This window comes from Centrocercus urophasianus, unplaced genomic scaffold (assembly GCF_019232065.1).
Source record: "Centrocercus urophasianus isolate 14NV4802_14NV808 unplaced genomic scaffold, USGS_Curo_1.0 seq_33, whole genome shotgun sequence".
Taxonomy (NCBI): domain Eukaryota; kingdom Metazoa; phylum Chordata; class Aves; order Galliformes; family Phasianidae; genus Centrocercus; species Centrocercus urophasianus.
The window spans coordinates 1,852,981-1,880,148 of NW_024884900.1; the positions used below are offsets into that span (position 1 = coordinate 1,852,981).

Genomic DNA, 27,168 nt, shown 5'->3' on the forward strand with positions numbered 1-27,168 from the left:
TCTATCACACAGAGCATAGTCCACATTTCCTTTCCTTTCTCTATGAAGATACTGATTTGAGTCCCTGAACCAATACAGTTAACACTGAGAAAAAGTGCATTCAATCTGCTGCTGTTTTAAGAAATTCTTCCTTTCTGCTTTTAAATAATACACATCACAGCCTCACCCGCAACTTCAGTGGTGCTATATTCTTCTGAGTCCCACTCCACAGCTCCTGAACTAAATCCCCGTAGCATTTGGCCATGTGTCCTTTCATTCCTATTGGATTTGTCCTAGAAATGACAAAGAAATTAATACCAAAGTGAAGTTAAACAAAATTCACGCATGAATATAAATGAGGAAGCACAAAAGCTTCTTGAACTGTTTTAACTCAGCCCAAAACAACAACAACAAAAACGTTACAGCTCCATGCATCTAAATTAGCACCTGTTACACAGCTGACATTTTATAATGGATGGATTGGAAGGACTTGCTCATACTACTTCTGAAAGTAGAAACTAATCTCAAGAAATGCTATGACAACTAAGTGCCAATGGTCTCAGAAAAATTACCTGTTAAGTTCATAAAGATGTCTTCCTGAGATGAAATACCGTGTCAGAGGTTGCGTATTACTGACACACTGGATACTGGAGTTCATGAAACATGTGTTACCCAGATTGCTTAATCCAGTAGCACCCTTCTCAGTAGGAACTGAGAAAAAAAAAAAACATAATTATATCAATTCAGCAGATGTGAACGATTAGTCAGGAATGAAGTTCAGAATACAACCTTTTCACCATCACCATTACAGCTGAAATTGCTCCCACTTATGAGACTACAGCTTGCATAGATCCTACAGAGGGCCAGCCTGTTCAAAGCGTCCACTCTCCCAGCTCTGCTCATGTCAACAGAAATTGAAGTCAGTATTTTGTTGGATTTGATCTACCATCGAAAAAAGATGAAACCCACAAAATTCAGAATTTGCTACTGCTGCATCTCAGTGCCTGAAAATACATCTATCAACAGATCCGCCTACCACACTTTACTAGCATCTAAGTTAACAAAACAGAAAGAACATGCAAAGCCCCATGGGTGTAGAAAACCATTTGCAATGTTAACAACACTTAAAATGAGTTGTTTCAGTACAGTGTAGTCTTGGATTTTTCTCCTCACTGTGGCTCAAGCACTTACCTTTATGTCTGTCTATTTTGCTGCTGTTTGCTATAAAAGACATCTCTTCAGGCCAGCTCATGTCTTTGTTTCGAACTAGAAAGAGATATAGCACAAGATTTTCTGGTTTGCCAAATATTCCAGTCATCTTACACAGCTAAAGATTCTTAATTAAAGTTTGCAAATGAGATCATACATTTGTTTATTTTCAGTATATTATTACTTTTGCTTTCATTTCAATTGTTTCCCATCATTACTGAAAATCATTCTAACGCTGGCATCACTTCAGCTATGCCAAGAATGTCCTACGGGAGCAGCCGTGAAATTTCTTTCTTGTCAAGTAACAATTTTTCAGTACCTGTTTCAATATTTAAAAATACATCCTTCAGACTTGTATTATTTCAGGAATGATCACTACTATTTTTTTGTTTGTGTGTACTAACAGAAGATTCATGTGCACTTCAAAACAGTGACAAATCTCACACATTTCATTCCTAAGCTAACTTGTCCACCACCTCCCCATGAATCCCTTCCTTCTGTAAGCCACTGTCTTGCATTGACACAGTCCTTGCTAGGGCACATCAGCAAACTGGCTTAAGGAACCAATATTGCTAAAAATAAAAAATAGAGTTATTTTTTACTGTATTACTTCTCACAGCCAGCTCATCGGGTAGGTGACAAATAGTTGGGCACAAATGACACAATAAACAGGAGGAGCAGACGGCTTATTTAGTGGCAGTGTTGATTTTGTTCATTCAACTACAGCCTCAGGATCGTTTCAGCTGATACCTGCAGACCCTCTCTCCCCTCTAAAACATAAATACTCTTTTCTTCCCATGTGTCTAGTGATTAACACAGACAACAGTTAATTGGATGAGCCACTGTGTCAATTTTAAATTGATAATATATGAACTGAGCAAGTGGCAGAAGGACAATTCCACCTGGCACAACAGCCTGAAGCGTAACATGAAACTATGCTAAATGAAACTTCTACAGAAACAACACAAGAACCAAATTTATAGCCTGTGTAACCTTATGGACAAGAGCAGGGCGGATCTGTTTCTCAAATTAAGAGATCAGACAAAAAGTCAGGTCAGACCAATTTAAGAAGTCAGCTAATCCATGCACTCTGATATCTCTGGCAAAGGTCTAATTTATTAGTAACTGACAGTACTCTGCCAGACACAGCACTGCATGGCAGAAGACTCAATCGACAAACTGAAACAAGAAAGGCTTTGCTCGCTTACAAAGCTTTTTCACCATGAGCACAGTCAGTCAAGCAGAAATGTATTTGGTTCTTTGCAGACTGGAAAAGAAACACAGCTTGTAATGAAGTTCTTAGAAAGGAACCTGATGTGGACTGAAACAGGACTGCAGCAGCTGTCCTGACCTTTCACTTGTAAGAACGTGTTCACACAAGTATCATAACATGAATTCTTGTAAAATCAGTGGGGGCAGGGGAGAATCAAATAATGGAAAAGCCTCAGATGCACCATATCACACAGATTTCACTTTATCTCTGGCGTTCCAATTCCTACTTAGCAGTAATGAATTGATTGCAGCTTTGGTATTTCTTTCAGTATTTTTCTCAGTTCATACAGATAGGTTAAAATTTACACATACTCTTCCTTCTCAAAACATCTCCAAAGAATAAATACTTGGACAGCAGGCCAAATACATTTGAGTAGTAGCATGGACAATTACTCTGTGGTGTAATATGCACAACATATTAAGGATACACAGAGTCAAAAAACCATTTGTTCTTAGTGTGAAAACCATTTCATATCCTCCTTTTATACCTTCTATTACTAGATGCTGTTCATCTTGGATTTTAAGATATTCCAGTCTGTGGTCTTCATCATCCAGCAAAGTAAGGTAATTCTGCAGGAGAAAAAGATTTCATAGTTATTATTCTCTGAGGATGTTTTAGTCTCAAAGCAATCAAACCAACATAGTATGAACTTCCTTTTCAGAAAAGAGTACCAGTTTCCTAATTAATTAACTGAAATTAATTAAATATAGCAGTTCACTGATCAGCACAAGTATCTGTTTCAATGCTCCAGTTTTAGATGGTATTTCTCAATAGAGAACTACATGTACTCAGTGCTTTGGAGGAATACTGCTTGCTCACTGTCATTTCTTCTCATACACATTTGGAAGACATCCTGTGTGGCTCCTGGCTTGCATCAACAGAGCCCTACAGTATTGTGTATATCAATGAAAGCACATTTTTACTTCCATTCAGAACGGTTTCTACGAAAATTTACATCATGAGTATTAATCTGTCAGCCAACTGCCAATTTTTAAACATATTACAGGAAAAATTGATCTTTATCAAGCTAATAACACCAGAATATAAATTTCATTGCTTGGTTTGCAATAAAATCTCTCTCTCTTTTTTTTTTTTTTTTTTTTTTTTTTTTTAAGTGAAGTCAGTGAAATTTTTATTTACACATTTTGCTCCAAGTTCTCAGACATGAATGGCTGTAAGTAACAAAGGAAACTTATGGCCTTCATTTTTTCTATGCACGTATAAAATAACACGATAGACAGTATTCATACGCTGCTAAACAGAAAGACAAAAGCAGACCAACATTACCTCACTGTTGTACAACCAGAGGCGCATATCTTCCTCCTTTATACGCAGCCTCTGAGAGAGATATTCATGTATCTCTTTAATTGTTTGCATTCGACTGAAGCAGCCAGTGTAAGCCAGCACTCTTTTTAAAGGAGCATTCGGTGAAGGTACATTCCCTGGGTTCAGAACAAAAGAAAAAGGCAAAAGAATGTATATACCCACATGCAAACTGAAATACAAATCAGATCCACAGCAACTTACTGCGCACACTCTGAATATTTTGGTTTTTTGTGTTTGAAAAAGTAGTCTTCCTTCAGTTTCAGAATAAAAACAGTGTGTTACACTGAGAGCTAGATGTTAACAACCCTTGGGAATGTCTCACATCAACACAAAACAAAAGTTATGCGATCACAAAGATAAAAACATCTCCCTTATTACCAAGACCTATTAGAAAATCGCTCCATTACAATTCTCAAAGGAAACAAAAAGAAATTTCAAAATGACTGGACTACTCCATGCTTTTTTTTCCTCTTAAAGATGGTACCAAAGACGATGGTAGTTTTCAAACTAAAAAGCTTCCAAAATTCCACCATCATTTGCTTTTGAAAGCACACTGCAAGCTAAAAATAAGGCAAAAAAAATACAAATAAAAATCGCTCTGACCGCGCTTGGAAGCAGCACAACTTTGCTCCACCTCTCCCTGGGTGGAACGCCGACCTGAGAAGACAAAGCATCCCAGCCGTTCCACAGCAGAGGCACTTCTAGCCAACTTCCTCACAACCATCACTCTAATTTTCATCAGAATTTCTATGTTGGCAAAAAAAACTCTTCATCAGTTGTTGTTTTCTCTAACATGAAAACATCTTTAAACATCTGCAAAAGCTCAGTTTGAAAGAGATGATCTTTCTATGCCTTGCTTTTCAAGCTTCTTTAGTTTAAAAACTTAAGAAGTTCCCCATTCCTACACAGTCTGGAGCACATTCATAAAAGCTTTTGTTCTGCAGCCCAACTGGGCAACTGCATTAAGTAACCACAAAAATGACTGTTCTACTTTCATCAAACAACTAAAATAAATTAAGCAGTACCATATGAAAAGATGCAGTATTACATGCAATTTGGCAACAGGGCAAGTCTGTACTGTAATCACCTTAAAAATGAGCAGAGCTGACTTTTCAAGTCAGTTTTCAAGTATATCAAGCAAAGTACTGATTTTTTTTTTTTAAAGAATACAAAAAGCATTTTCTGAGATTAAGGATCAGAGGATTAGTTGTAAGATTACAGCAAGAAAGCACATTTGAAAACTCAAAAAGATTAATAATTGATTGGGCAAATGAATTAGTGCAGAGCAAAATAATTTCAAATCAAGATCAAATTGTCATGTCAGAAAATTCCCTCTATTTGACTTTGGATATTTTAGGCATCCAAGGAAAAACAAATTTGGGTAGCAGGCAGTTTCTGCAGCAGAACTTGATCAAGCAGGCAGCCACCATTTACAGTTCAGTTTGTGATTCTACCAAAGCAGTGAAAAATGGAGCATCTGCATGAGATTTTTAAACATATGCTACGAGCAAAAAGGCTGAAAGAATTGTCTTTTCAGTAGTCAGATGAGCCCAATTTGAGACATACGTTACTGTGGGTATTCAATCTGTGTGTATCCAAATGCACATACATGTGAAAATCAGGTATCTCTTCAGACTTACTGTACAAGTGGAGTATGCAACTACAGTCACAAATGGTAACTTAAACATTTTTACAGGGATTTGGTTTAAGCTTAAACAAGAAAAGCGGCGAACTCTTTCAGCCAATGACTGGTACAGTTTTTTTGGCGAGCATTAATACTACAATTACAGCATAAGTATTTTATTTGGAAGTTTATTTCTACCCAATTTTCCTACCAAGCTGCATGAAGTAACAGCCTTCATATTCCCTTAGCTCAGCCCCTTTCTATAGGATATTAAAAAGCCTTTGGGCATTGAAGTCTAGCTGCCCAAGTAACTCAGAACCAGATGACTTTATTACACCACAGTACTGCCAGAAAAGTAGCCTGCGTGGATTCTAGGGCTACACAATTAGCTAACAGTGGGGATCAGTCTGCTCTTCTTAGCTCTTTACCTTATGCAGTGCTCATTTCTCACTTTGAATTCATCCATCTATTTGCACTAACTACACAAAGTAACTGATTTCACTAAAAACGCTCCCTCACGCCTCTTCCTTTTAAAAGAAGAGGGAAGGAAAGCCTTTTAATTTTTACCAAAAGCTGATTGAGCCTCACAGTTGATTAGCTGGTGTGCAAGCACAGTGGCAGCAAGCTTGCTTCTACGGCTCTGGGTCTCAATTTCTGAGAAACTGCACACTCGTATTCTTGCTGCATTCTTAAGTTACCTCTAGGTAAATGCTGAGGAAACATTCTCAGGCTCATCATACCCATATTCACCCAGATGTTTGACTGCTGCGTTCGCGTGGCAGGCTGCTGTCTCAGAAAGAGCAGATAGCGAGGAAATAACTCCAGTTCAGGCACATCTGTCTTGCTGTTTTTGATCACCTAGGGAAGACGTTTAAAATACATTTCAGAGATACTTGTATCAGAAGTGCAGGGAGTCCTATAAGGAGCAGCAAGCAACAATTAAAGCTCTGGGATAGATAAAGAAAAATTAATGTTTTACTAAGGGGCAAGAAGTCTTCTGAATTTCTTCCTGAAGTCTTATGCAAATATCCACTGCAATAAAAATGTACTCATTTCTGTGCGCTTTCTGAAGCTTTTTAGTTTCAGACTATCAAAAGCAAGCAACCTACTTAAAGGAAACAGAGCCTCCTGCACAATGCTATGGAAAGAACATTCCTGGAAATTCACGAAATACATTTGAATTTACATTGAAACTCATTATACTCAGTCATTATACTTCAATGTAAAAGGTTCACAGCTATTAAAAAAAACCATATCCACACATTTCTTCTGTTTTCAAATACAGTACGAAATTCAAGTCTTTGTATTGTAAGGGTACACCAAAATTAACTTGTGTTTTGATATGCTGAAAGAAAAAGCTGAAATTTCCCTGGAACATAACTTGCAGCTTTTCAGCCAAAATTCCTACAAAGAAGTTGCTATCTAGAGCTGCCCAAGTGGAGATGCACATGAACAGCAGGACTTTTCTGAACAGGAGAAAACACTCAGCATAAATCGTGAGTAGCAATACAATGCACTTCACTTCCATGGCATTAAACCTCAGCTACAACAAAAAACAGGGTGCTAACATTTTCTGGAAAGCAGCAGCAGGACAGACCCTGATGTGGGGTGGGAGACTGAGCAGTGCCTGTACACACATAACCAAAGGGTCCCATCATCTCAAGTGCTCAGATAAATATTCTGACAGTTAGCTAATTATGGTCTGCAAATCTGAGGCTTACACATACACACGATTTATATTTGCATAAAGAGGGTATCTAAACTTAAATTCTTTCATTTGGAATGGAAGCCTCTTTTCTTTTGGCATTATCACAAAAATCTCAAGCATATTAGTTCTGTACTGTGATAAAGTGATATGGCCTTTCCTGGATTATGAAATGTGTTTGTTTCTATGGAGAATGTGTGGGAGGAGGTTAACAGAAGCCAGTGATTTTTCACTGTAAAAACCACTGTCAATACTATGTCTAACTGATCAAATCCTCAAAGAATCATAAAGCAAATTTTCCCCATTTCCAACACCAAACATAAAACTAATTTTAAAAAAAGTGCAGCTTCAAATCTGCTTGAAATCAAAACATTAGAAAAAAAGAGGCCTGTCTTATATAAACTTATTCATCTAGCAGGCTACAAAATGTTTCACAACTTATTAAAAAAATTTACATACAGGCAGACCATCAATTCCAAAATTTCTGCTCACCACAAGGTGAGTTACATTGAAGAACGCTAAACCAATCAGGGATCTACCAAACATTCCCTCATGTAAGAGGTTTAATCTTTAACTAAGGATATTGCATCTTTAACACAATCTCACAATGAGTTCAAGAAGCTGATTTCAGTTGTTTAAGTTTTGTTGGTCTTTTTCTTCCCTCTTATCAAGAAAGTTTTCATACCTTTCTCTGTTTTAGCCAACATGACCAGCTGATCAGCTGTGCAGTACTTCTGCACTGCTGCAATATATTTTCTGGGGTATGTCCTAAAATCTCCAGGTTTTCTGACCACATGCATTTCTAAGACTATCTATTTCCCCAACTTGCTCTTCAAGATTTTTCACTGTCTATGAATTTTCAGATGAAGTAGAAACTGATTGTAAGATATTGCTTTGTGGAAATGGTAAAACTCAGACAGTAGATTTCACACATTATTTAAGGGGTTATGGCAAGTTAATTGTTCATAATCACAACTCACCGGCCTGGGCAGGGACAGGTTTGCCCCATACCAGTGGTAAAGTGCTCTCCAAACTGGTTCTGGGACCATGACATAGTCCCTTCCTTCCACCAGCTGCGGCGATCGCTTTAATCTTCCACCCTCCATTGTTAATGACGCAGCCTTTTGAACAAAAAGGGATTTTATCAAATCTCAAGTGCAAAAACTAGCACACAGCTACAACAATTTTAGCTTGTGAACAATTAAAATAATATTAAGCTGCAATTAGCATCTGTTTTTCATAGTAAGATAGAATGTAAATATACCAATAAGTTTCACTGTTCACTATTTCACTAACGACTGTCCATTATAAAGGCCATCTTTTGTGTCACCTATTCTGACAGCTTCAAGTATAGTGAAAACTGTTGGCTTTTTGTTTTCATGCAACAGAAGATGTTTTTACCTTCACTGGTTCTTGTGTTACAAGAGGTTGGTTATCAATAGCTCCTGGTTTCTGAGGATTGAGCTGGAGCAAAGTATTCCCACTGGTTCCAAGGAAACACTGATTATTATTGTCCGAAGTGTTATGCTGCCTAGCAAAACACACATCCGTCCCTGGTGTGCTGGGATAAAGAGCATCTGCAGCAGAGCATGAAAAACACATTCTCTATTTCATTTAGTGACTCCTTAAAACAACAATGCATCAACTAAACTGATCTTTACATACTGTTTTTTGTATATATTTTAAAAGATAACTGAAGATCTCTATTCTTCAAACTCCAGTATACAACTCAAATTTCACAGTAGAAGCAAATAAATTCGCAGTCTCAGAAAAGGTAAACAAGGGACTACATGCAATCTATTCTTGAGATACTTACAGAAACAGCCCAAATAGGTTCACATGGGCAAATGTGTTTTGCATTTGTGCTTATTCTCTGATGTTTGAATATCGAACGCTTGAAATTCTCATATACAAAACTGAAAATATATGCACTAATGTTTCTGTTGTTTGTTTTATTTTTTTCTCCTTGCTACTACTGCAACCTAGACTTGTATCTTTTTGTCTGGAGGAATCCATGCAGCATCTAGGTTCTCAGAACTTTTTCTATATTAAACCTCCAAGGAAATAAGATGTTATGCTTACTGCTGCTAGTAGACTCTGAGGCTTCTGATGCAGTAGAAATATTATCTGAAAACTTTTCTTCTGTTGCACTGAAGTAATTAAGACCTCCCATTTTGTCTTCTCCCTGTTCTGAAGTATTGGCTGCAGCAGCTATGAGTGAATTCTTACCTCCACTCAAGACAGATGAAGGCTCTATCACAACAGGGTTTGCATCCTAAAATTGACAAGCAAGTGGAAAAGTTATTTATAAGCCAGTATCAAAGACTTAACAACAGTGAAACCGACTGCCAGAATTCACAGTTATGAAAACACTTTTACACACTGTAATGAACTTCAGAGACAAAGAAACTTACTACAACCACAGATGTAAAAGAGAAAAAAAAATGCCAGAATAGTTAAATCAATGGAATATTCTTCTACACAACATAAACGTTGTGAACTAGCAGAATTATTTTCTCTAACCAGATGTATAATGACAACCATTTTAGACAGCTGTAATTACAGACTCTTAATATCTGAGAATTTGTCCCTACTGAATTTCACATGGTGAAACAAGGACAGCACATCCAAGAACAAAACAACACACGCTCTCTCTTCAAACCTGCGAACAAGCCTTCCCTAACTTCCTGTTTTGATCAGCCAAACACCAGAACTCTGCACTAAAGCTGGAAGTATAAAAAAGAGACTAAAATGTGCATTGGAATGACAGCAATCATTTATAGTTCCACAGAACTTGAGTATTTACTTTGCTCAAGAAGCAAAGACACAGCGACTAATGGCATTCTACTATTATGTAAAGTATTAGCTACCAAGTTACACATCCATCTGACTACTACTATGATAAGGATCAAATCACCCAGCATTTCCAGCACTGAAGCCATCATTTGTCCAATTCATTGTGCACAATGAATAACTGTAATTACACCATTAGTTAATGCAGGCTTTGCAATTTTCTGAACCTTTTTTGTTATTTGAATTTATGAAAATTCAAGTATGTATGTGATAAGTTATAGCTATGTACACTTATTCTGATAAGTTGTTTATTTCCCTTATTCTGCATTCTTGGCTGTTACCTTTAAAGAATACTTATCTCCATCTTAATTAAATTTTATTAAGCATGATTTCTTCTGCATGCAAATCAAGTTCACATGCATGCTTTATGTCGAATATTTCAGTTGAAGGACTTTAAATTGCACCACATAACACAAGGCTTTAGCAGGACTCCTTTGATCACGATCAGGTGTTGAACTAATTTTCATGATAGTCTTTAAGGCAAATGAAATCACTTTCCTCCTTTATCTGCACAGAGTACACACAGCATGAATTTATGACATAAGAGCCATCCCACATTCCTAAAGCGTGAAGTCAAAACCAAACAATGTACTTTTATTATTGAGTGGTTCCACAGACTTCAAGGAAGTATTTCTGTGAGAGTATGCTTTTATTTCAAAGATCAGGAATGAGGAAATCAAACTGAAAGAGGTGTCAGCTGAATGAAAAGCCCGCAGTGTAACAATGATTCAGTAAAACAATTATTTTCCACTATGAAACAGGGGATACTTAATTTCAAGCATTGGTGGTTGAGCAGCCACTTGCTCTCTGTTCTTTATCACTTATTCATTTCACATTACTCTTCTACTTACATATTTGACATATTCTTTCCACTGGTGCCACCACGGCATTGCAATAAGAAACCAGTTGTGCCCTGGCTGAAGGCCATATCTGCTTTCCCTTTCTAGCCAGCCTCTGCAAACAACAAACAGCACGGAGTATTAACTGAAAAGGGGAAGTTGCAACCTTTCTTTTGATAGTATTTATTAAAAGATGACTTTGAAATATATTTAGAACTGAGAGCTAAGCACACACCTAATGATCTGTCCTTCCTCTTCTGGAGTGGCAGGTCGCAGCCCCAAAACTATATGACATACCTGGAAAAGGAAAAGTAATTTTTAAGAATTGCATCAATGTGAAACAAAAGTTAGGTGAGTGAAAGAAAAGAATAACTTACAGAGAATTTTTGAAAAGTCTAATTAGTCTATGTAGCAACATTACCTACAATCAAACAAGTCACTAAACAAGAAATATTTGGAGTTACCGTATTTGCCACCTGCTCCCACTGTAAAGATAATAAAGTACCACAGAAAATTTGGTCAAAGCTGCTCTCGAACAACCTTTGCTTTCCTCTCTCTTTTAAAGGGAAAACAGCACACAAAATAATAATGAAAGAACATACAGAAGAAAAAAAAGCACAAGCCCTTGATAGTCCCTGTTTTGAGTGGGCATTGCTATGTGTGCAGGACAGCACTCCCAGATGTTACTAAGCATCCTGGCCTTGGCAGCCACCAAGTCCCCAGCAGCTCTGGCCCAGCAGCCCCCAGCCACAGGGCACACAGTGGGGAGTAACAAGCAGGGAAACACTCTGCAGGAGTCTTTGCTTCCCACCACAGGGAGGAGGGTCAGCTGTCTTGTCTCTAAGACATTTGTCAAATTGGTTGCTACTCATAACATGATTTATAGTCTTTTCCTTACATCTCTTTTGAGGTTACTAATTTGCATCTCAGCTGGAGCCTTCTAATGACTGGGGAGATATCTTACTTAAATTTATGTTACAGTGTGAGGGTCCATTTTACATTCTGAATAAAACAAAAGCCATTAGCTGCTGGGAAGCAACAGATTTTCCAGCACACACAACACAGCTGGCTCCAATGTTTCCTTTTAAGTCATGTTACACTGTGCTAGTATCAGATTTTTCACATAAACCACCCTGCAAACAAACCAAAAAAAGCTTTCCAAGGCACTCCATCCAGACTACTTAGCTTTTCTGCCTGCAGATGAGATGCAGAAGCTCATGACAGTTTAAATACAAGCCCAGACAAATCAATGGCAGACCCTGTCCTGTGTGAGCATGCTTTTGAGCTTGAAGCCTGAAATGAGGGTGCCCCATGTCATAAAGGGATCAAGGGAAATGAAACATCTAAAATGAACATGTTATAACTGCTAGAAGAAAAAGTAAAACAGACCTTAATGCAACAGACAAACGTGTAAGCATGCTGACACAAACACTGGTGCTGCGACTCACAGCTGTGCAAAAAGCTGATGAGCCAACTACCATGCATTACATCTTTAAATTTTCATAAACATACCTGGAAAAGTAGGTTTAAAAACTCATTGGCAAGAGCACTCTTCACACTCCATATCTGGTAGTCCTCCAGAGTGAGGTGTCCAAGCTTAGTTAAAAGAGGAATGGGAGAAAGGAATGAAGAACCAAACTATTAACCTGACTATTTAATAGAAGTACGATTAAAAAGTTCATTAAATGTGTCACGCAAGGCATGACAAAATTAGTAGTTGAGAAAAATTAGCATCTACCATTCATAATAAAGCTGGATCCAATAAAATAAGAAAAAGCCAGATCCAACATAACAAGCAACTCAGAGAACCAAAAAGCTTGAAGGTTACACATCAAACTACACCCAGCATGCAACCTTTGCTCCTGCTCTGTACCATCCAGACCACTACTTTCTCCAGCCACTACAGCAGCAGGGGCAGCGCGTGGCTGCTCAGATACTTGGAATCTACAGAAGACTGCTGGGAAAAACAATTTTGGATAAAACCCTCATGATCTTAATGTACAATATGGCATATTAGTTCTGAATCATTTGCAAAGTTACACCAGCATAACACTGACCAATACCAGAATCAATTAATTTCTGATTGTCAATTATTCAGTGATAAAAGCAATTGTGATTTTTCAGTATAGCCCACAGTCACTTTCAGAGCACTGGCAGTTTGCTCACCTCCTCTCACAGATCATTTGCTCTGAAGTTCAGAGGTCAAAGCTGACGTATGAGAACAGGTTATGCAATTTACATAATTAATGCATCACCAACTCTTCCCAGCACTACATCCATGATGCACTTAGGAAAGATATTCCAAAGACACTTTTTTCAACTCTACGGAGATAAGGCTGCTCTTATAAACACTTCATTAAAAGACCAAACAAAAGCCTCAAAGCATGAGAAGAAGGAGCTCAGTGAAGCCTTATTTCCTATTGCTCTAGCAGTAACTGAACTCTAATAAAATATTTGCCTACCGCTTTGTAGAAGTACAAGCGGTCAAGAGAAGTATTCAAACAAGTAACTAAGAATTCTTTACAGCCTTTCTTACACTACTCACAATTTGCACTTCCTCTTATAATTAGCGAAGCAAAGAATGAAACAATGGAAACTGTCACAATATTGTTTGCAGATAATGGTGCCCATTGCAAAAAGCAAGAACATAATTAAAGATTTACTCACAATTAACTACAAAGCACAATAGAAACTATTAAGATTTGTTGTTCTGTCATGACAGTGGCCTCCATGGTTTCACAGACACTTAGCTCTCCAACAGTAATACTGTGCTGTTCGTATTCACTGACTGCATATGATGTCATTTGCCAAAAAAATTTTGTTATAACACCAGAGTTACTTTTGAATCAATGCAGTTCTGTTCCAGTACAGGAGAATAATGTATCTTTTTACAGAGCAAAAAAGATGAAATTCACCACTGCACTACATCTTTCTTCTCCAGATCACTTTAACACGAAAGAAACAAACAGCATTCTTCACGAGAAGTAAGCCATCAGATTTAAAAGTGGTATTAATTACACCTAATAAAGCCTTATAAACAGCGTGTGCTTCAAATTAATTTTATTTGGTTATGCCTTTTTGGTTTAGCTTCGTATATAATGGCTTATAAATTCAAACATTACTTTGCAACAGAACAATGTGGAAAACTGACATTTCACGTAAGATTATTTTATTGACACCCCTGCTTCAAGGAAAGCACACAACTATTTCATTTATTAATTTATTTACACGATTGAAGATACTGATAGAATTGATAGAAATGACAGGAAAATAGCAAATTCCTACCTTTGTGTTGTCATGCATATTCAAAATATCTTCTACAATTTCAGACAAATCCATGTCCAACTCCTTGGCACACAAAAGGATTAGAAAAAAGATTCAAATTCTCAAAGCACTCTCTGGAGCAGTACGTGTTCAGAATAAAGATGCAACTATCAGAAGGCTGATGATAGCACTATGTAGTTCACAACTGAGTGCTTCCAGGCAATTGTACTTTTGTACCTGAGGCTCCTTCATATGAAGCAGCATACATTACAGCCATGGCAGTACTTTGGGTTTACAGCAGGGCAAAGTTATATTATCAATAGTTCTCAGTTAAGACAGTTTAAAAGTTGTTTTATTTCACTGAAACTATGATCAAACAAGATTGACATCTGAAACAGGAATATCACTCCTACTTTTGAAAGATGATTTTAGGAAACAGAAGCAAGTGAGCAAGAAAATACATACGTATAACTTACAGGTATTTTATCAGTACGGTTATCTTTCCAGACCTCTAAAAGTGCAACCACCATTTCTTTAAGTTCTGTGCGAGACAGCACACCATCCCGGTCAATGTCAAAAACCTTGAAGCAAACTGGGGGAAAAAAAAAAAAAAGGAAATGACTTTTGTGCATCAGAACCACTCAACTTTTCTCTTTTCCCTTGCAGAATGCAAGTCTGCAGAGTCACAAGAACATTATTTAGTGCTGACAGTTTTGATGAGGCAGGATGCATGTGCTAGTGAGGAAATGGAGCAGCTGTGTTTAATAAACTGTAAACTAGATTCCTGCAATTTTGTGCTGTGTTTTCTGATGTGACTTAGCAGGGAACATATGTGCATACAGAAATCCCCAGTGAATGCCTTTAAGTTCCAGCAATATGGCTTTGGTGAAGTATGGAAGGAAGGCTCTCCCAAAGCAGAACAACACCTTGCAGAAAAGAAGCCAGCTGAAAGCTGACAGCAGACAGGACAACACACACAGCTACAGAACAGTGCAACATAACTTGCAAAGTATCAGCTATGAAGTACACAGAGCTCAGTTTTATCATGCTTTAAAAAGGGAAGTCTTCCTACTTTAAACTTCATTTTACTTTTTAACTTCTGAACACACTCAAGTAGAACAAATTTCTAAGAAGGTGAAAACAACTAAGCATACTTGCTCAAACTGACAGAGTTCTCTAGAATTAATAGTTAATACTTCGCATACTTACACTTCTGCCTTTCTGCCAGGGGTCCCCTGCAACATGCTGAGAGCCCACAGGAAATTTCTTTAAAATCTATGTGATTGTCTCGGTTTTCATCAAAGGCATTAAACAAACCTGCAAACAACAAAGCATCTGTTATAGCACCTGACTGAAACAGCTGACAACAGCATCTCTGTGAATTGTAACAGCTCACACAGCGAGGACAAACATTTGTAATTTTAACTGATTTTTAATAAAGTGTATTAAAGAACAGCAGCCAGAAGTACTGCTTCCATTTGTCATTCTACGTTTCACAACGAATGCAGATTCTCAGGCACTGTTTCTTATTTCCAACATTCACAAGTCAGTGAACTGAATTTAAGCTTAAAATATTTTTAAAAAATGGCAAAACCACAATCCCATTTCTGAAGCACTAAAATCTGTATGTCAGGAGGCCACCGGGGCCCCAACAGCACAGCACACTGTTTCCTCGCAAGCTCTGTCACAGTTCCATACCTTCACTCAGAGATGGATGAATAGGAGGGGAAACCAAGGGAGCAAATGTTTCTAAATCAAAGCGTCCAGTTCTTGATTGAGCTTTTAGCAGCCAGTATCGTTTCTCAAGATCAATGATGTCAGATTCTTCCACTGTACAAGCAACACAAAGAAAAGGAGATCTACCAACATCTGGACCACGTTAGAACTGGGCACTAAATATGATTACAGCACTATTTTGTCACAGAGAATGGTGCTTTTTTGTTTTGTTTTATTCATGCATATAAATAATAAAAATACAAGCTATAAAGTTCTGTTATTACCTGGTTTACCTACAGAATAATTTTAGCTATTTAATGTCAAGGAGCATGAGGTCAGCAAGTGATGAGTGTTTAGACATACAGAAATGAACACTCTACAAAAGGCTCCAGCAATCTCTTCATTTTCACATATTCTCAATGAATTGAACACGCAGGATATATAACAATGCCATCTTTCAAAACCAGCCAATATTTACATGCTCTAAAATGGATGTAAAGCAGCACTAAGAAAAAAAAAAAAGCAACCAGAACTCTTACGAAAGAAAATCCCTTGGTGCCCTTGAAAAATCCCTATATGAAAGTTTGGGCCTACTTATACAGCAGTAAGGCTGAATTTCGATGCGGCATTCACACAATGCTCCAGCATTATTTCCAAACAAGTATTTTATTTTACTCTGTTGTTTTTATCAGAGACGCACCTAGAAATCTGGTCAACATTGCAGAGGGATTACATAAACCCCACAGTGACTTTATACCAAGGAACTCACAATCTGATGTAAAGAAAGGGAAAAGGAAAGAGACTGAGTAAAAAGGTGTTAGGCAAAGGTGAATAGAAATAGGCACAGGGAGAAGCTGAGTTTTCTTTCAATTCGTATACAAAGGTTAATTTCTGTAAGTTTTACAGATCAGCTGTAGTTTTACCCTTCAAATCAATATCATTTATATATAAATACATATATATTTAAATTTCTGCTCAACAATACTTTTAGCCTTTTTCACATACGCAAGTGTGTCACAGCACCGCTTCAGGTCAGTGCAAATTAATTGGTTCTCTAATAGATATGTAATGACAAAGCTGTCTATATTAAGAACCACTACGTGTGATCCCATTCCCAGATGGTTCTGAGCCTTTAAACCCATGCCAGCTTTCTAATAGGTTTAACTTGAGCTATTTGGCCTGGTTTAGTCTACAGAAACAATAATAATCCTGTAAAGCTTAAGAAAAGACCAAAAAAGTCACATGTCAAGTTAAAATAGTATTGATTTTTCCTATTTATGTCATTTACAGCAGCAATTTATTCCAAATACTAGCTTAGGTAACACAAGCATGATCTGCAGCTACCCAACAGGCAGGGGGCATTATGCAACACAAAGCATACATCACCATACCCTCATCAGAACAAAGTTTGGAAATTGTTCAAATAAAATAAAAGATTAACACCTGAAGTCAGGCTCAAGGAGCAGGAAAGGTTTGGATCTCTCTGTGCTTTTATGCAGCAAATAGAAAAGCAACTTCAGTGAAAATAAGCCCTCCTCCTATGCACATTCAGCACAGGCATGAAACAGATGAGACGCTGATGTGCAGAACATCCACACAAAAGCTGCAGCTTGAGGGTCACGTATTTCTCATGTAACTCCAACTCACCTTCCTCTTAGTGCCAGGCACACTGCAGCATCCTCACTTGCACCACTATCAGCTACTGTGCATTTACATCATAAGTGAGATAAGAGAACTGATCCTGCAGAAAAACTGATTTATTTCTTCTCTCCTCCTCCTTCCCAGCTGGATCAGTTCCCTTATCTGGACTGTCATCTGCTGGCTCTTGGTCATGTTGGAATACATATGGAAACACTAATATACACATACAAAGGAATTTGATTATAGAATTCAAGGAGTAACAGGACAGTTACTTCTTTGAAAATCAGCATATAGAAACATCAGATGCTTAAGACAGTGCCACAGATGCAGGCAGCTCCATGGGCCTAAGTGGAACAGCCAAGAGGGATGGCAGGCAGCTGGAACGTGCCACAGAACACAGCAGTGCTGTGCTGTGATGGCCCAGTGACTCTCCTGTCTCACTCTGGGCAGCAACAGGTGAGGAAGAGTCTGCCAGATAAAATACACTTTCCCTCAATCTCACTGCCTCCACAGGGATCAGCGTGCTACCACACTGAAAGAGCCTGCATGGAGTCATAGAAGAGCTGCAGTATCAGCACTCTGCAGGAGGTGCAAAAAGGCATATTTGTGGAGTTTCAAGAACAGAAATAATCAAAAATTAAAATAACCAACAAAAAGTGAAAGCAACTTTATGAGACAGAATCTTAAATACAACAAGATTCTCTGAACTGCTAGGCACCAAACAAGGGCAGAACCTGAAGGGGCAGGACAGCCAGGAGGGACTGTGCTGGGGGAAAGCAGTGACAGGACACAGGAAAGAGCTTTACAGAAAAGAGCCATCTTAGAAAGTGATACTGACAGGAGGACAAAGGAGCATTCTTTGTGCTGAACAGACCTACATGACCCAGACTGACTAGGAGTAAAAATGTAACAATATTTTTATCTCAGGGTAACAAGAATTGTAGGCCTACCTCGCTTGCCTAAAACAGAGACTTACTGGATTATAGCACATGTAAATGTTTAAGTCTGAAGAGCAGAAGCCAGCTGTCAGCTAATTTCTTCAGTGGTTTTTTTGCACATAATGTCACAAATTAATCCCAGCATACACAATGCACCATACACCATACATTCCTCATTACACCTAACGAGGAATCCTGTGCCACTTAGGATATATACATACAATCATGTTTGATACTGAAGTTTAAATGAAGCGTGATAAGGACTACTTACCACCCTAATGTTTATGTACTTACAATGATGTGCATGAAAAAATGCCATCTTCCTTGCAATAGGCTTTGCATTAAGTATTTTAACTTCTCAAAGCATAAATTTCTGTTTCTAATGCCTGCACAAACCAAATCAGGAGGTGCAAAGTAGACTTTCATTTAGTGAGTCAAAATGTAAACGTTAAATAGGTAATATTTAATCTTCCAAATATAATATATTCCAAAACATAAGAACAGAATAGCTTCTTAGGCAAATACTCATTTTTGTCAGTTAAAGATATGTAATTATTCGAGGTAACACATATTAGGCACCTGTGAAATTTAAGCATAGATGACCATGTGATGGTGACATTTCATTTTCCTCTTGCCATTTCTCTATTAAAACATGGAAAACTTCCAGATCTGTAGGATCAAGAATGGGGCTTTCTAGTTCTGCTCTGAAACTCACTGTCAGACAAGCACAAGCAGAGGGCCATGAGACAAGGGCCAGCACAGGTCTAACTGGAGCCCTCAAACAGCAAAGGAAGAACAGCTAAACTAATGCTTTTCAGCAAGAACTGCACACCTACTGCAAACAAGCCAATTTAAAACCAGCCACTACACAGAGACTGATAGGCTGCAACATCAGCAGTAAACACTAAAAAGAAAAGAAAGAAAGCACTCTTCATTTTAATTCCATTTCCATGAAACGTACTCCCTAAATATTACACAGGTAGCACAGCCGTGAATAATATTCTTAGGGAAAACAAAATTTAAGGTTTCATTACAGTTGGTTTTTTTTTTGTTCTTGTTTGTTTTTTAAACAGCATCAGAATGAAAGACCCATCTGAATACATTTTATGAAGGATTTAATTTTTACCTACCTAACGGCACAATCCTCTCTGGCTCACAGCAGCAGAAGCATACCATATTCTCAACATTTTACCTGAAACTCGGCTCGCTTCTCCGCTCACCATGACAGCCTGCAGGCAAAGCCCAGTCCCCAGGCACAGCGCTGCTCATCGCCACCCACCCGGGCCAGAGCCAAGGCTGCGTGGTGAACGGGCAGCACTCCTGTGTGAACGTGGCTGCTCACCACTTCCACATTAACGCGTGGAAGATCCTGGGACCTGGGGCACAGAGAGCTGCTTTGCAAGACATAAAATAACCTGGGAACTAAGAGGATAACAAAGTGCAAGATGCAGCTTAAGTGACACTGAGGCTTCTTCTTATTGGCCTGCTCCGCTGGAATACCTTTTTCCCCCCATCCTCTCCCCCTCCCTTTGCTTCTTTAATTAATATATATTTTTAATTTTTTTTATTAAAGAAAAGGAGACACAAAGAAGGGAATACAACTTCAACCAAGACATCACAGTGCATCAGATGCTACCAACCAGACATTCATCTAGCAGAATACAGTGTGTATCAGTACCTTAAAGATTAGAACACACATTGCAGAGGATAAAGCATGACACCTCGCCTCAAAGCACACAGTCACACACCCCCAAAAGAAACCAACAGGAGGGAACAGAATGTATCCTAAAAACACCTTTAATACAATCTGAATTTTCAGAACCATCTTACACAGGAGCCTTCTGTGCATCATTAAGAGATGGTGTCCCAAGGGTGGGTGCCACAACTGAAGAAGCAGAAAAACACTTCCCAGCAGCCCATGTGAAGCAGTCGCCCCACTGTGCTGCACAGATCTGTGTGCATCATGAACTTCTCTGACAGAAGAGGTTACTTCCACAGCACTCTGCTTCAATTTAAGTTTCAAAAACTCGCTACTGCTTTGCAATCATGCCATCCAGTTATCCAGGACTTCTCTCATTATGTTAAATCAGCAATAACTACGTTCTAGAATATAGTCATTATACTGATTAAACACTGTCATACTGAATCTCTGTGAGAGCTGTCACAAAAGCAAGGAATTTTGATCAATTTTTCTGACAACAGAAGATGGTCCCTTCAGAAGAGTATTAGGATGTCAGTTAGCACAAACTGAGTGACACAAGAACAGGATGACAGAGAAGGACAAATTACACAGCCTATCACTACGCTACCTCTATAAGTGGGACCATTCTCCTCATAGAAAAGGACAGAAAACCTGAGTACGCAGGCCAGCACAGGGATACACCAAACAGACACAGCTGCAAAAAGGCAACACCACCCAGGTTGCATCAGAAGAATTATGCCCACCCAGGCCATAACACCTCACCTTTCCAGATGCCCCTGCTCCTCTGCATCCATCTGCTGAAGTGAGCAATAGAGAGCCCCACTGTGCATTTAGGATGGACACTTGCTAGGGCACCAGAACAACAGCTGATGTATTGCTGAATTACTGTGTTTGGATTTCAGTGAACCAGAGGAGATGAGGTGTTTCATTTGCAATTATTAAGGATTTACAATGATTTGTAGGAAACTTTCTCCCGCAGAGAAATTCGGATTAGCAGCAGTTCCTGGCAGGACTGTCTTTGATTTACACGTACCACTACAATGCTATTCAATATGATGATCAACTAAACAAAATCAAGAAGTATGCAATTACACCAAAAAACTGAGACAATCCAAAAGGGTGCCAGTTTGTCACTGCTTGCACAGAAGGGAGGCTCACAACCACTGCACTACTTGTGGGGAACAATGGTCCAAGAAAACTTTCAGTTATTGAAATAACTTTTAAACAAAATGACTCATATTTTTGATTTAAGTGAAATGGAACAAAATTTGATTAAAAGCAGCAAGTGTGAGTAACTTCCTGTATCTCTGAAGTTTAATTTCCAATTATGTGTTGAGAAAAATAATTGAAGTCATCTGCATTCCAAAACAAATGTTATTTACAACTGAAAAATTAGAATTCCTTTGTTTCCCTGAGAGCCTGGCTCATTAAACAAATGTAAATGGAGTCACTGGTGCCTTGCAGTACAATGCTCACTGTCAATTTCTAAATCAACGTTAATGTTCCCTGTTTTATTGTCCTGATTTTTCCCATCCCATCAGTTGTTTAACAGAACACGCAGCGCTGGGCTCGAGCACAGCCCCAGCAGTGGGGATACACTGACACCACACCAGAGAGTTTCATTAATGAGTCTTCAGCTGAGAGTAGGAATTCCCAACGTGTGCTCTCTTATACATTCTGCTAACAGCATCTGTCTGAGTTTATCCAACATTCTTTCTGTTTCTTTTTCTCCCAAAGGACAATTATCCCCATCAGAAGAATTACAAACAAACCTGACTTCAGACAAAAGGAACTCTTATGCTCTACCCAGTCAGCTAAGTTAAGATTACTTTCTTGTTCTTCAGATTGACTTAACTAGACTGTAAATACTGAACTTTAAAAAAAAAAAAAGCAAGGCCCCAGGTGTTCATATCTCATTCAGTGCAATTACTTTTAAGTGCACAAGCACTCAGATTATCCTTACTTTCACATCTGTTGTGAGATTCCTATACTGCCTCAAGTCTCAAGGGAAACCATCGGTCACAATGAAAAGCATTTGTTCAGGCTTTGGGAGGGCTGGGCAGTTCACCAGTTTGTCTTCTTACTATCTCCAAGTGCAGTCAGTTTCCCACATCTGTCCTCTGAACGATACCAAGCTGCAGCCACCTTAACACAGCACAGATACACTGGCTTTTCTGTTAACAACATTTGTTGTAAGATAAAATTGAACTTTCTTGTAGTTCTGTTATTTAGCAGTCCAAACACACCCTGTAACGTGAGCTTTCCAGTCGAGGTCAAATATACTGAACCTGCAGACACCTCACAGTTGGAAACGTTTTACTGATTCAGTGCTAAGCATAAGCTATGCTATTCCCCTGAACAAAATGAAAACCTTGATCCTAGATTCACTGTATACCTCAAGATCCAACAATTGTTTCAAACACTGACAAATATTTATTTTTATTTCAGCTTTTAATCCTGACAAGAGAAAACTTCACTTCTTGTTCACTTCCATCTTCACTTTGAGTACCCAAGAGCTTCTCCAAATAAGCTGCCGGTGAAGAAGCACAACACTGCCAGCTGCTTCAATACACTGAATTTCTCAGTAGCCTGATCTCCTACATAACACTTTGTTGCTTTGTTTTCCCCCGAATGCAAGGGTTTGGGTCTTTTTCCCCACTAGAATATTCATAGTGTTGGAACACCCGGCACAGACCTGAAATTCTGTATTTTTCTCAAGGCTTTAAAGATGAAGTCGCTTCTCCAACAGATCGTACAAACCAGAACGCATAAAGGAGCAGCCATGCCTGCACATCTCCCAGATGAAAGAACACTAAGCACCCACAAACCTACACAATTCAGAAAGGTTTTTTTAATTATTATTCCCTTTTGTCCTATAGGGTTTTAGAGTGGTTTCCTGAAGCCTCCATATCTATTGCAGTCTCTCTTGTAATGCAAATAAGTTATCTATCTATAAATTCTGGTTTTATTATGTACTTCCATTTTAGATGGTCAAAACACAACTGTAATGCTCACACTTAAAAGCAAAAGAAAAAACTATACGTAATTTTATACAAATAATTCAACCACTGAAGAGAGAAACTGCCAGGCTCCACCTGAAGAAATCCGATTGCTTAAAGCACAAGCAGATTGTTCAAACCTTTGATATCTCAAAAGCAAACACCTTTTTCCTAAGGGATATTAAGTCCCCAATAGTACTGCGCTGTGTGCTTACATTATACATGCACATCACATCTGATCTGCCAGCCCACCATTTCATCTGTAAAAACAACTGCTCCTCCTTTTACATCAAGATGTAGACACAAGGAAGCATTTGCTGTCTGGAGATCATTCCTACATGTAGATCCTGAGGAGGCTTCTCTTTACTTCATTTAGTTCCCTGACTGCATCATACGTCAGGAATATTTCTTATTTTACTGTAGAAAACAGATTAGGAGGTCGTATTTATTTTTGAAGCAAACATTATCATCAAAACTGTCTCAACAGTTTCATGACACACCATATCTGGAAGAGCAAATAGCACACCTGTATTAATGTCAGGTCTCTTTAGACTGGTATACTTAAGAATCAATGTTTAGATTGGATGGGGCCCTGGGCAGCCTGGCTAGCATTAAATGTGGAGGTTGTTGGCCCTGCACGTGGCAGAGGGGTTGGAGATTCGTGATCCTTGAGGTCCCTTCCAACTCTGGCCATTCTGTGAAGAAATTTTTTTATTTTTTATTTTTTATTTATTTATTTATTTTTTCAAATCAACCTTGTAGTCACCATCTTCCATAGGAAATGCTGTTATTAAATGTTGCTCCCCCTTAAAAATAATGACCTGAGGTATCCTTTTCCATAACAACGTTTTATGTATCACAGCACCAAAAGCAAAGAACAAGTTAGCACAGACAAGCTGTGTATGCTGAACAGAACTAATCAGAGTAGTAAGATTTAATGAACAAGCAGCAAGGCTACAGTTTTTGATCTCTGAAACAGTTTTAAGAAGTGTGCAAAATAATCATCTTTTACTTACAGTGTGTGACTCCAGCCAGGGTTTGATAGAAGGTCGGAGTGTCACTGTCATCAGTGAGTGTCACATACACACCTCCAGACAGCAGCCAACGGGAAAACGTGAAAGCATCTTTGTTGTGCAACAGCCAAATCCTGAACTTCTCATAGTTTACCTTTTCACCCTATTAGAAAATAAGAAAACATGACTGTTTTTCTCTCCTTTCTCATTAATTGGTTCATCTGGTATTAAATGGGAGGTTGGTGGCCCTGCATGTGGCAGGGGGGTTGGAGATTCACGATCCTTGAGGGCCCTCCCAACCCAGGCCATTCTGTGATTAAACAGAAACCATCTAGCTGTAAGAACAATAATTTCCTATAAAAATAAGCAATAAGATTATTTTTTGGAGCCATGCCTGCTTTTCCATTTCATCCTGAAATACAGCACAGAGAAGGAAATTAGACTCCTCAGCTCGCCCTGCATTTCAGCCTCCTACTCAGCGTGGCCTTTGGAAAGTCATTTACTCTGCACCTCAGTTTATAGGAATTAGACAAAAAAAAAAAAAAAGAAAGGATTCTTACAACTCATGAGAGCAGCAGTTACATTTACAAATTTGAGCTTATTATGACAGATAAAAGCTCTTTTGTGCTGAGTAGCTAATGCTAAAAAAAAAAAATCATAAACATTCTGTTACATTTATGTAAGTATGCAAACACCTAACACAGAAAGTTTAGGTTTGTGAATAACTAACAGCACGAAGAATCACTGCAGAAGTATTCAAAATTTATGCTTCTGTTGTCCAAAAACTACTTGATAGCATGTATGCAAATGTGACATTCATAATATCTCCTAACTCAAGTTTCTCTTGCTGGACGTCTGATAGAATTGGCTGTTCAGGAGTACATGAAAGCCATACATGCACACAATTTAAATGCACAAGAGGTTGTTTGAAACATTGAGCTGAACGGTGTTCAAGATGTGGCCATGAAATCACAGCTTAGCTTTGTAGGCAATGTAGAAATACTGAAAATAAAAGCAAGCTTACTATCAGCACACAAACTCATTATCTAGAGGTCCTAATGACTATGGGAAATAAACAAGAGTCTACAAACTAAAAAGCATTTGAAGCCATTGACTGGCTAAACTTCCCTAATATCACAGACCATTAAACTTCACTGAATTACATTTCTAGGGAACGCAACAACTTGCATTTGGCCGTGGAGTAATGGCAGCTGCCAACTGCAGAAAATGGTTCATCACCACTGCTGCTAAATGATTTGCTTTGTATTCTAGCTGTAATGGATTATTCCAGATTCCAAACACTGATCTTCTCTGCCTCTTCTTTCTACATTAGTGTTACGCTTTTTCTCCTATAAATACATGCAGACCAAATTGTCTTCTCAATCTCCTTTGAATCATTATCCAGAAGTCTGGATCAGACACATCATCATTTTCTCACTACCTCTTCCACTCTGCTTTCCTGCTACTTTTTTCCTCACAGCTTTCTGCAAATGGAAGAGGAGCTATATTACGTTTCATAACGCTTTCACATCATTCTAATTGATTGGAACAACAAGAAGGACAAAGGACAGCAAAGTTTTGGCAGAAAAACCACTTGAATCACTTAAGTTTTACAGATGAGCCATGGTGGAACTCAAGCAACCAGAGCAACGCAGATATCACTGCATTTGTTTCCTTCATTTTAGAAACAGGAATGAGGAAAAAGAGATAAACTTCAGAGTTCCTTGTTCTAGATGAGCACATACAACAATTCTGAAGGAAAGAATAAGAGCACCTTTCAACATCACCCTGGAAAATATTAACTCATCTCCCATACAGCAGGAAGGAAGGCCCACAACAGGAACATTAAACTTTCTCATTCTCCAGCAAAGACCTCGTATGATTAACAGGTCAGTAAATCCTGCTGAGTGGGTCATTACACTATTTTTCTTTTAAAAGATAATCAATATAGAGCAGGAAAATGGTATCAAAGCAGATTGATACTTCTCTGCCTGCAAGATATTTATAAATATATTATTTTATATATATTTCTTGGACAGTAAGCAATTAACTTGTAGGGTACAATTCATCATACCACATTGATGGGAAATTAAATATAGGAAACACTGAAGTGGGTCAGCTCCAGAAACTGGACTGCAGCATACATATGATTTATGATTCCAGTCAAGAATGAAGAATGCAATCACTGCCCACAAAGCCAACATGATACCATGCCAGATTAAACAAGTTTGCCTCAGCCAGTGCTGGCCACAAGCTTCACAGCACACTAAAGTTACCATAAACACAGAACACCATACAACGTAAGGTAATAAAGTAATCTGAAATCCACAATTTAAGCTCCTCAATCTAGCTTTTCAGTAGAATGTAGAACAACAACTAAATTTTACTGGTCTGTAATCCTCCAATACAAACAGAAACAAACAAATCAAACAAACCTGGCATTCTCTGGGAGAAAGAAGTACTGTGAATATCTACAAGTCAACATAAGAAGCCTGTTTAAGATAGGAACTTCAGAAAGCTTCATGAATATTACATTTCTCAAAGAATCTAATACATAAATACATGTTGTAGCTCCTGGTAGGCACAGTGAGACACAAGAACTATTCTAAAGCTGTATCTTTCAAAGCAGCAGACTAAGCAAAGCAGGATGGTGAACTCTTGCATGTACGCACCAAGCTGCAACTTACATCAGTGTAAATTACAAGATGAAGAACTTCTCTAATGTTTAAACAAGGTACTTGCATGTATATGGCAGAAAAACTGCACAATGCAATACTCACTTTTTTAATGCAATGAGATAAAACTTGTATTAAATACCTCAGAGAAACATTTCTTGAGAGACTCTGGGACTTTCCCATCAACCACATGCAGCATCTTCTCCATCTCATCACGAACCACATAACTCCCAGATTCATTAGAAAAGAGACTGAAAATGTCTGAGGAAGAAGAGAAGTGTTTAAGCAACTACTGCAGCTATACTTTTCAAATACCAGGTTTAGAGCTGGCTAAGAATGCCAAAAGCAATGCAACAACTACAGCACTGAAAACTTGCACTGATTCAATTCCAATGCAACTCAGTAAGGTTTA

At 38.3% G+C, this 27,168-nt stretch overlaps 1 protein-coding gene across 3 annotated transcripts in view; it reads right to left on the reverse strand.

Moving 5' to 3' along the window:
- The window catches only part of USP32 (ubiquitin specific peptidase 32), a 58,738-nt gene that overhangs the window by 12,357 nt on the left and 19,213 nt on the right, over nt 1-27,168 (reverse strand). The window contains exons 4-21 of one of the 3 annotated variants that reach the window (XM_042829966.1): nt 26,899-27,017; nt 24,085-24,244; nt 15,771-15,902; nt 15,282-15,389; nt 14,549-14,664; nt 14,094-14,156; nt 12,321-12,404; nt 11,044-11,105; nt 10,821-10,923; nt 9,346-9,391; nt 8,518-8,693; nt 8,097-8,237; nt 6,110-6,269; nt 3,749-3,903; nt 2,949-3,030; nt 1,171-1,245; nt 552-690; nt 167-272 (exon numbers count right to left, since the gene is read on the reverse strand). In XM_042829966.1, the coding sequence (XP_042685900.1) occupies nt 167-272; nt 552-690; nt 1,171-1,245; nt 2,949-3,030; nt 3,749-3,903; nt 6,110-6,269; nt 8,097-8,237; nt 8,518-8,693; nt 9,346-9,391; nt 10,821-10,923; nt 11,044-11,105; nt 12,321-12,404; nt 14,094-14,156; nt 14,549-14,664; nt 15,282-15,389; nt 15,771-15,902; nt 24,085-24,244; nt 26,899-27,017 (2,027 nt within the window). Of the gene's footprint in view, nt 1-166; nt 273-551; nt 691-1,170; nt 1,246-2,948; nt 3,031-3,748; nt 3,904-6,109; nt 6,270-8,096; nt 8,238-8,517; nt 8,694-9,198; nt 9,392-10,820; nt 10,924-11,043; nt 11,106-12,320; nt 12,405-14,093; nt 14,157-14,548; nt 14,665-15,281; nt 15,390-15,770; nt 15,903-24,084; nt 24,245-26,898; nt 27,018-27,168 lie in introns of all 3 variants that reach the window. The other 2 variants (XM_042829965.1, XM_042829964.1) reach the window with 2 other exon arrangements.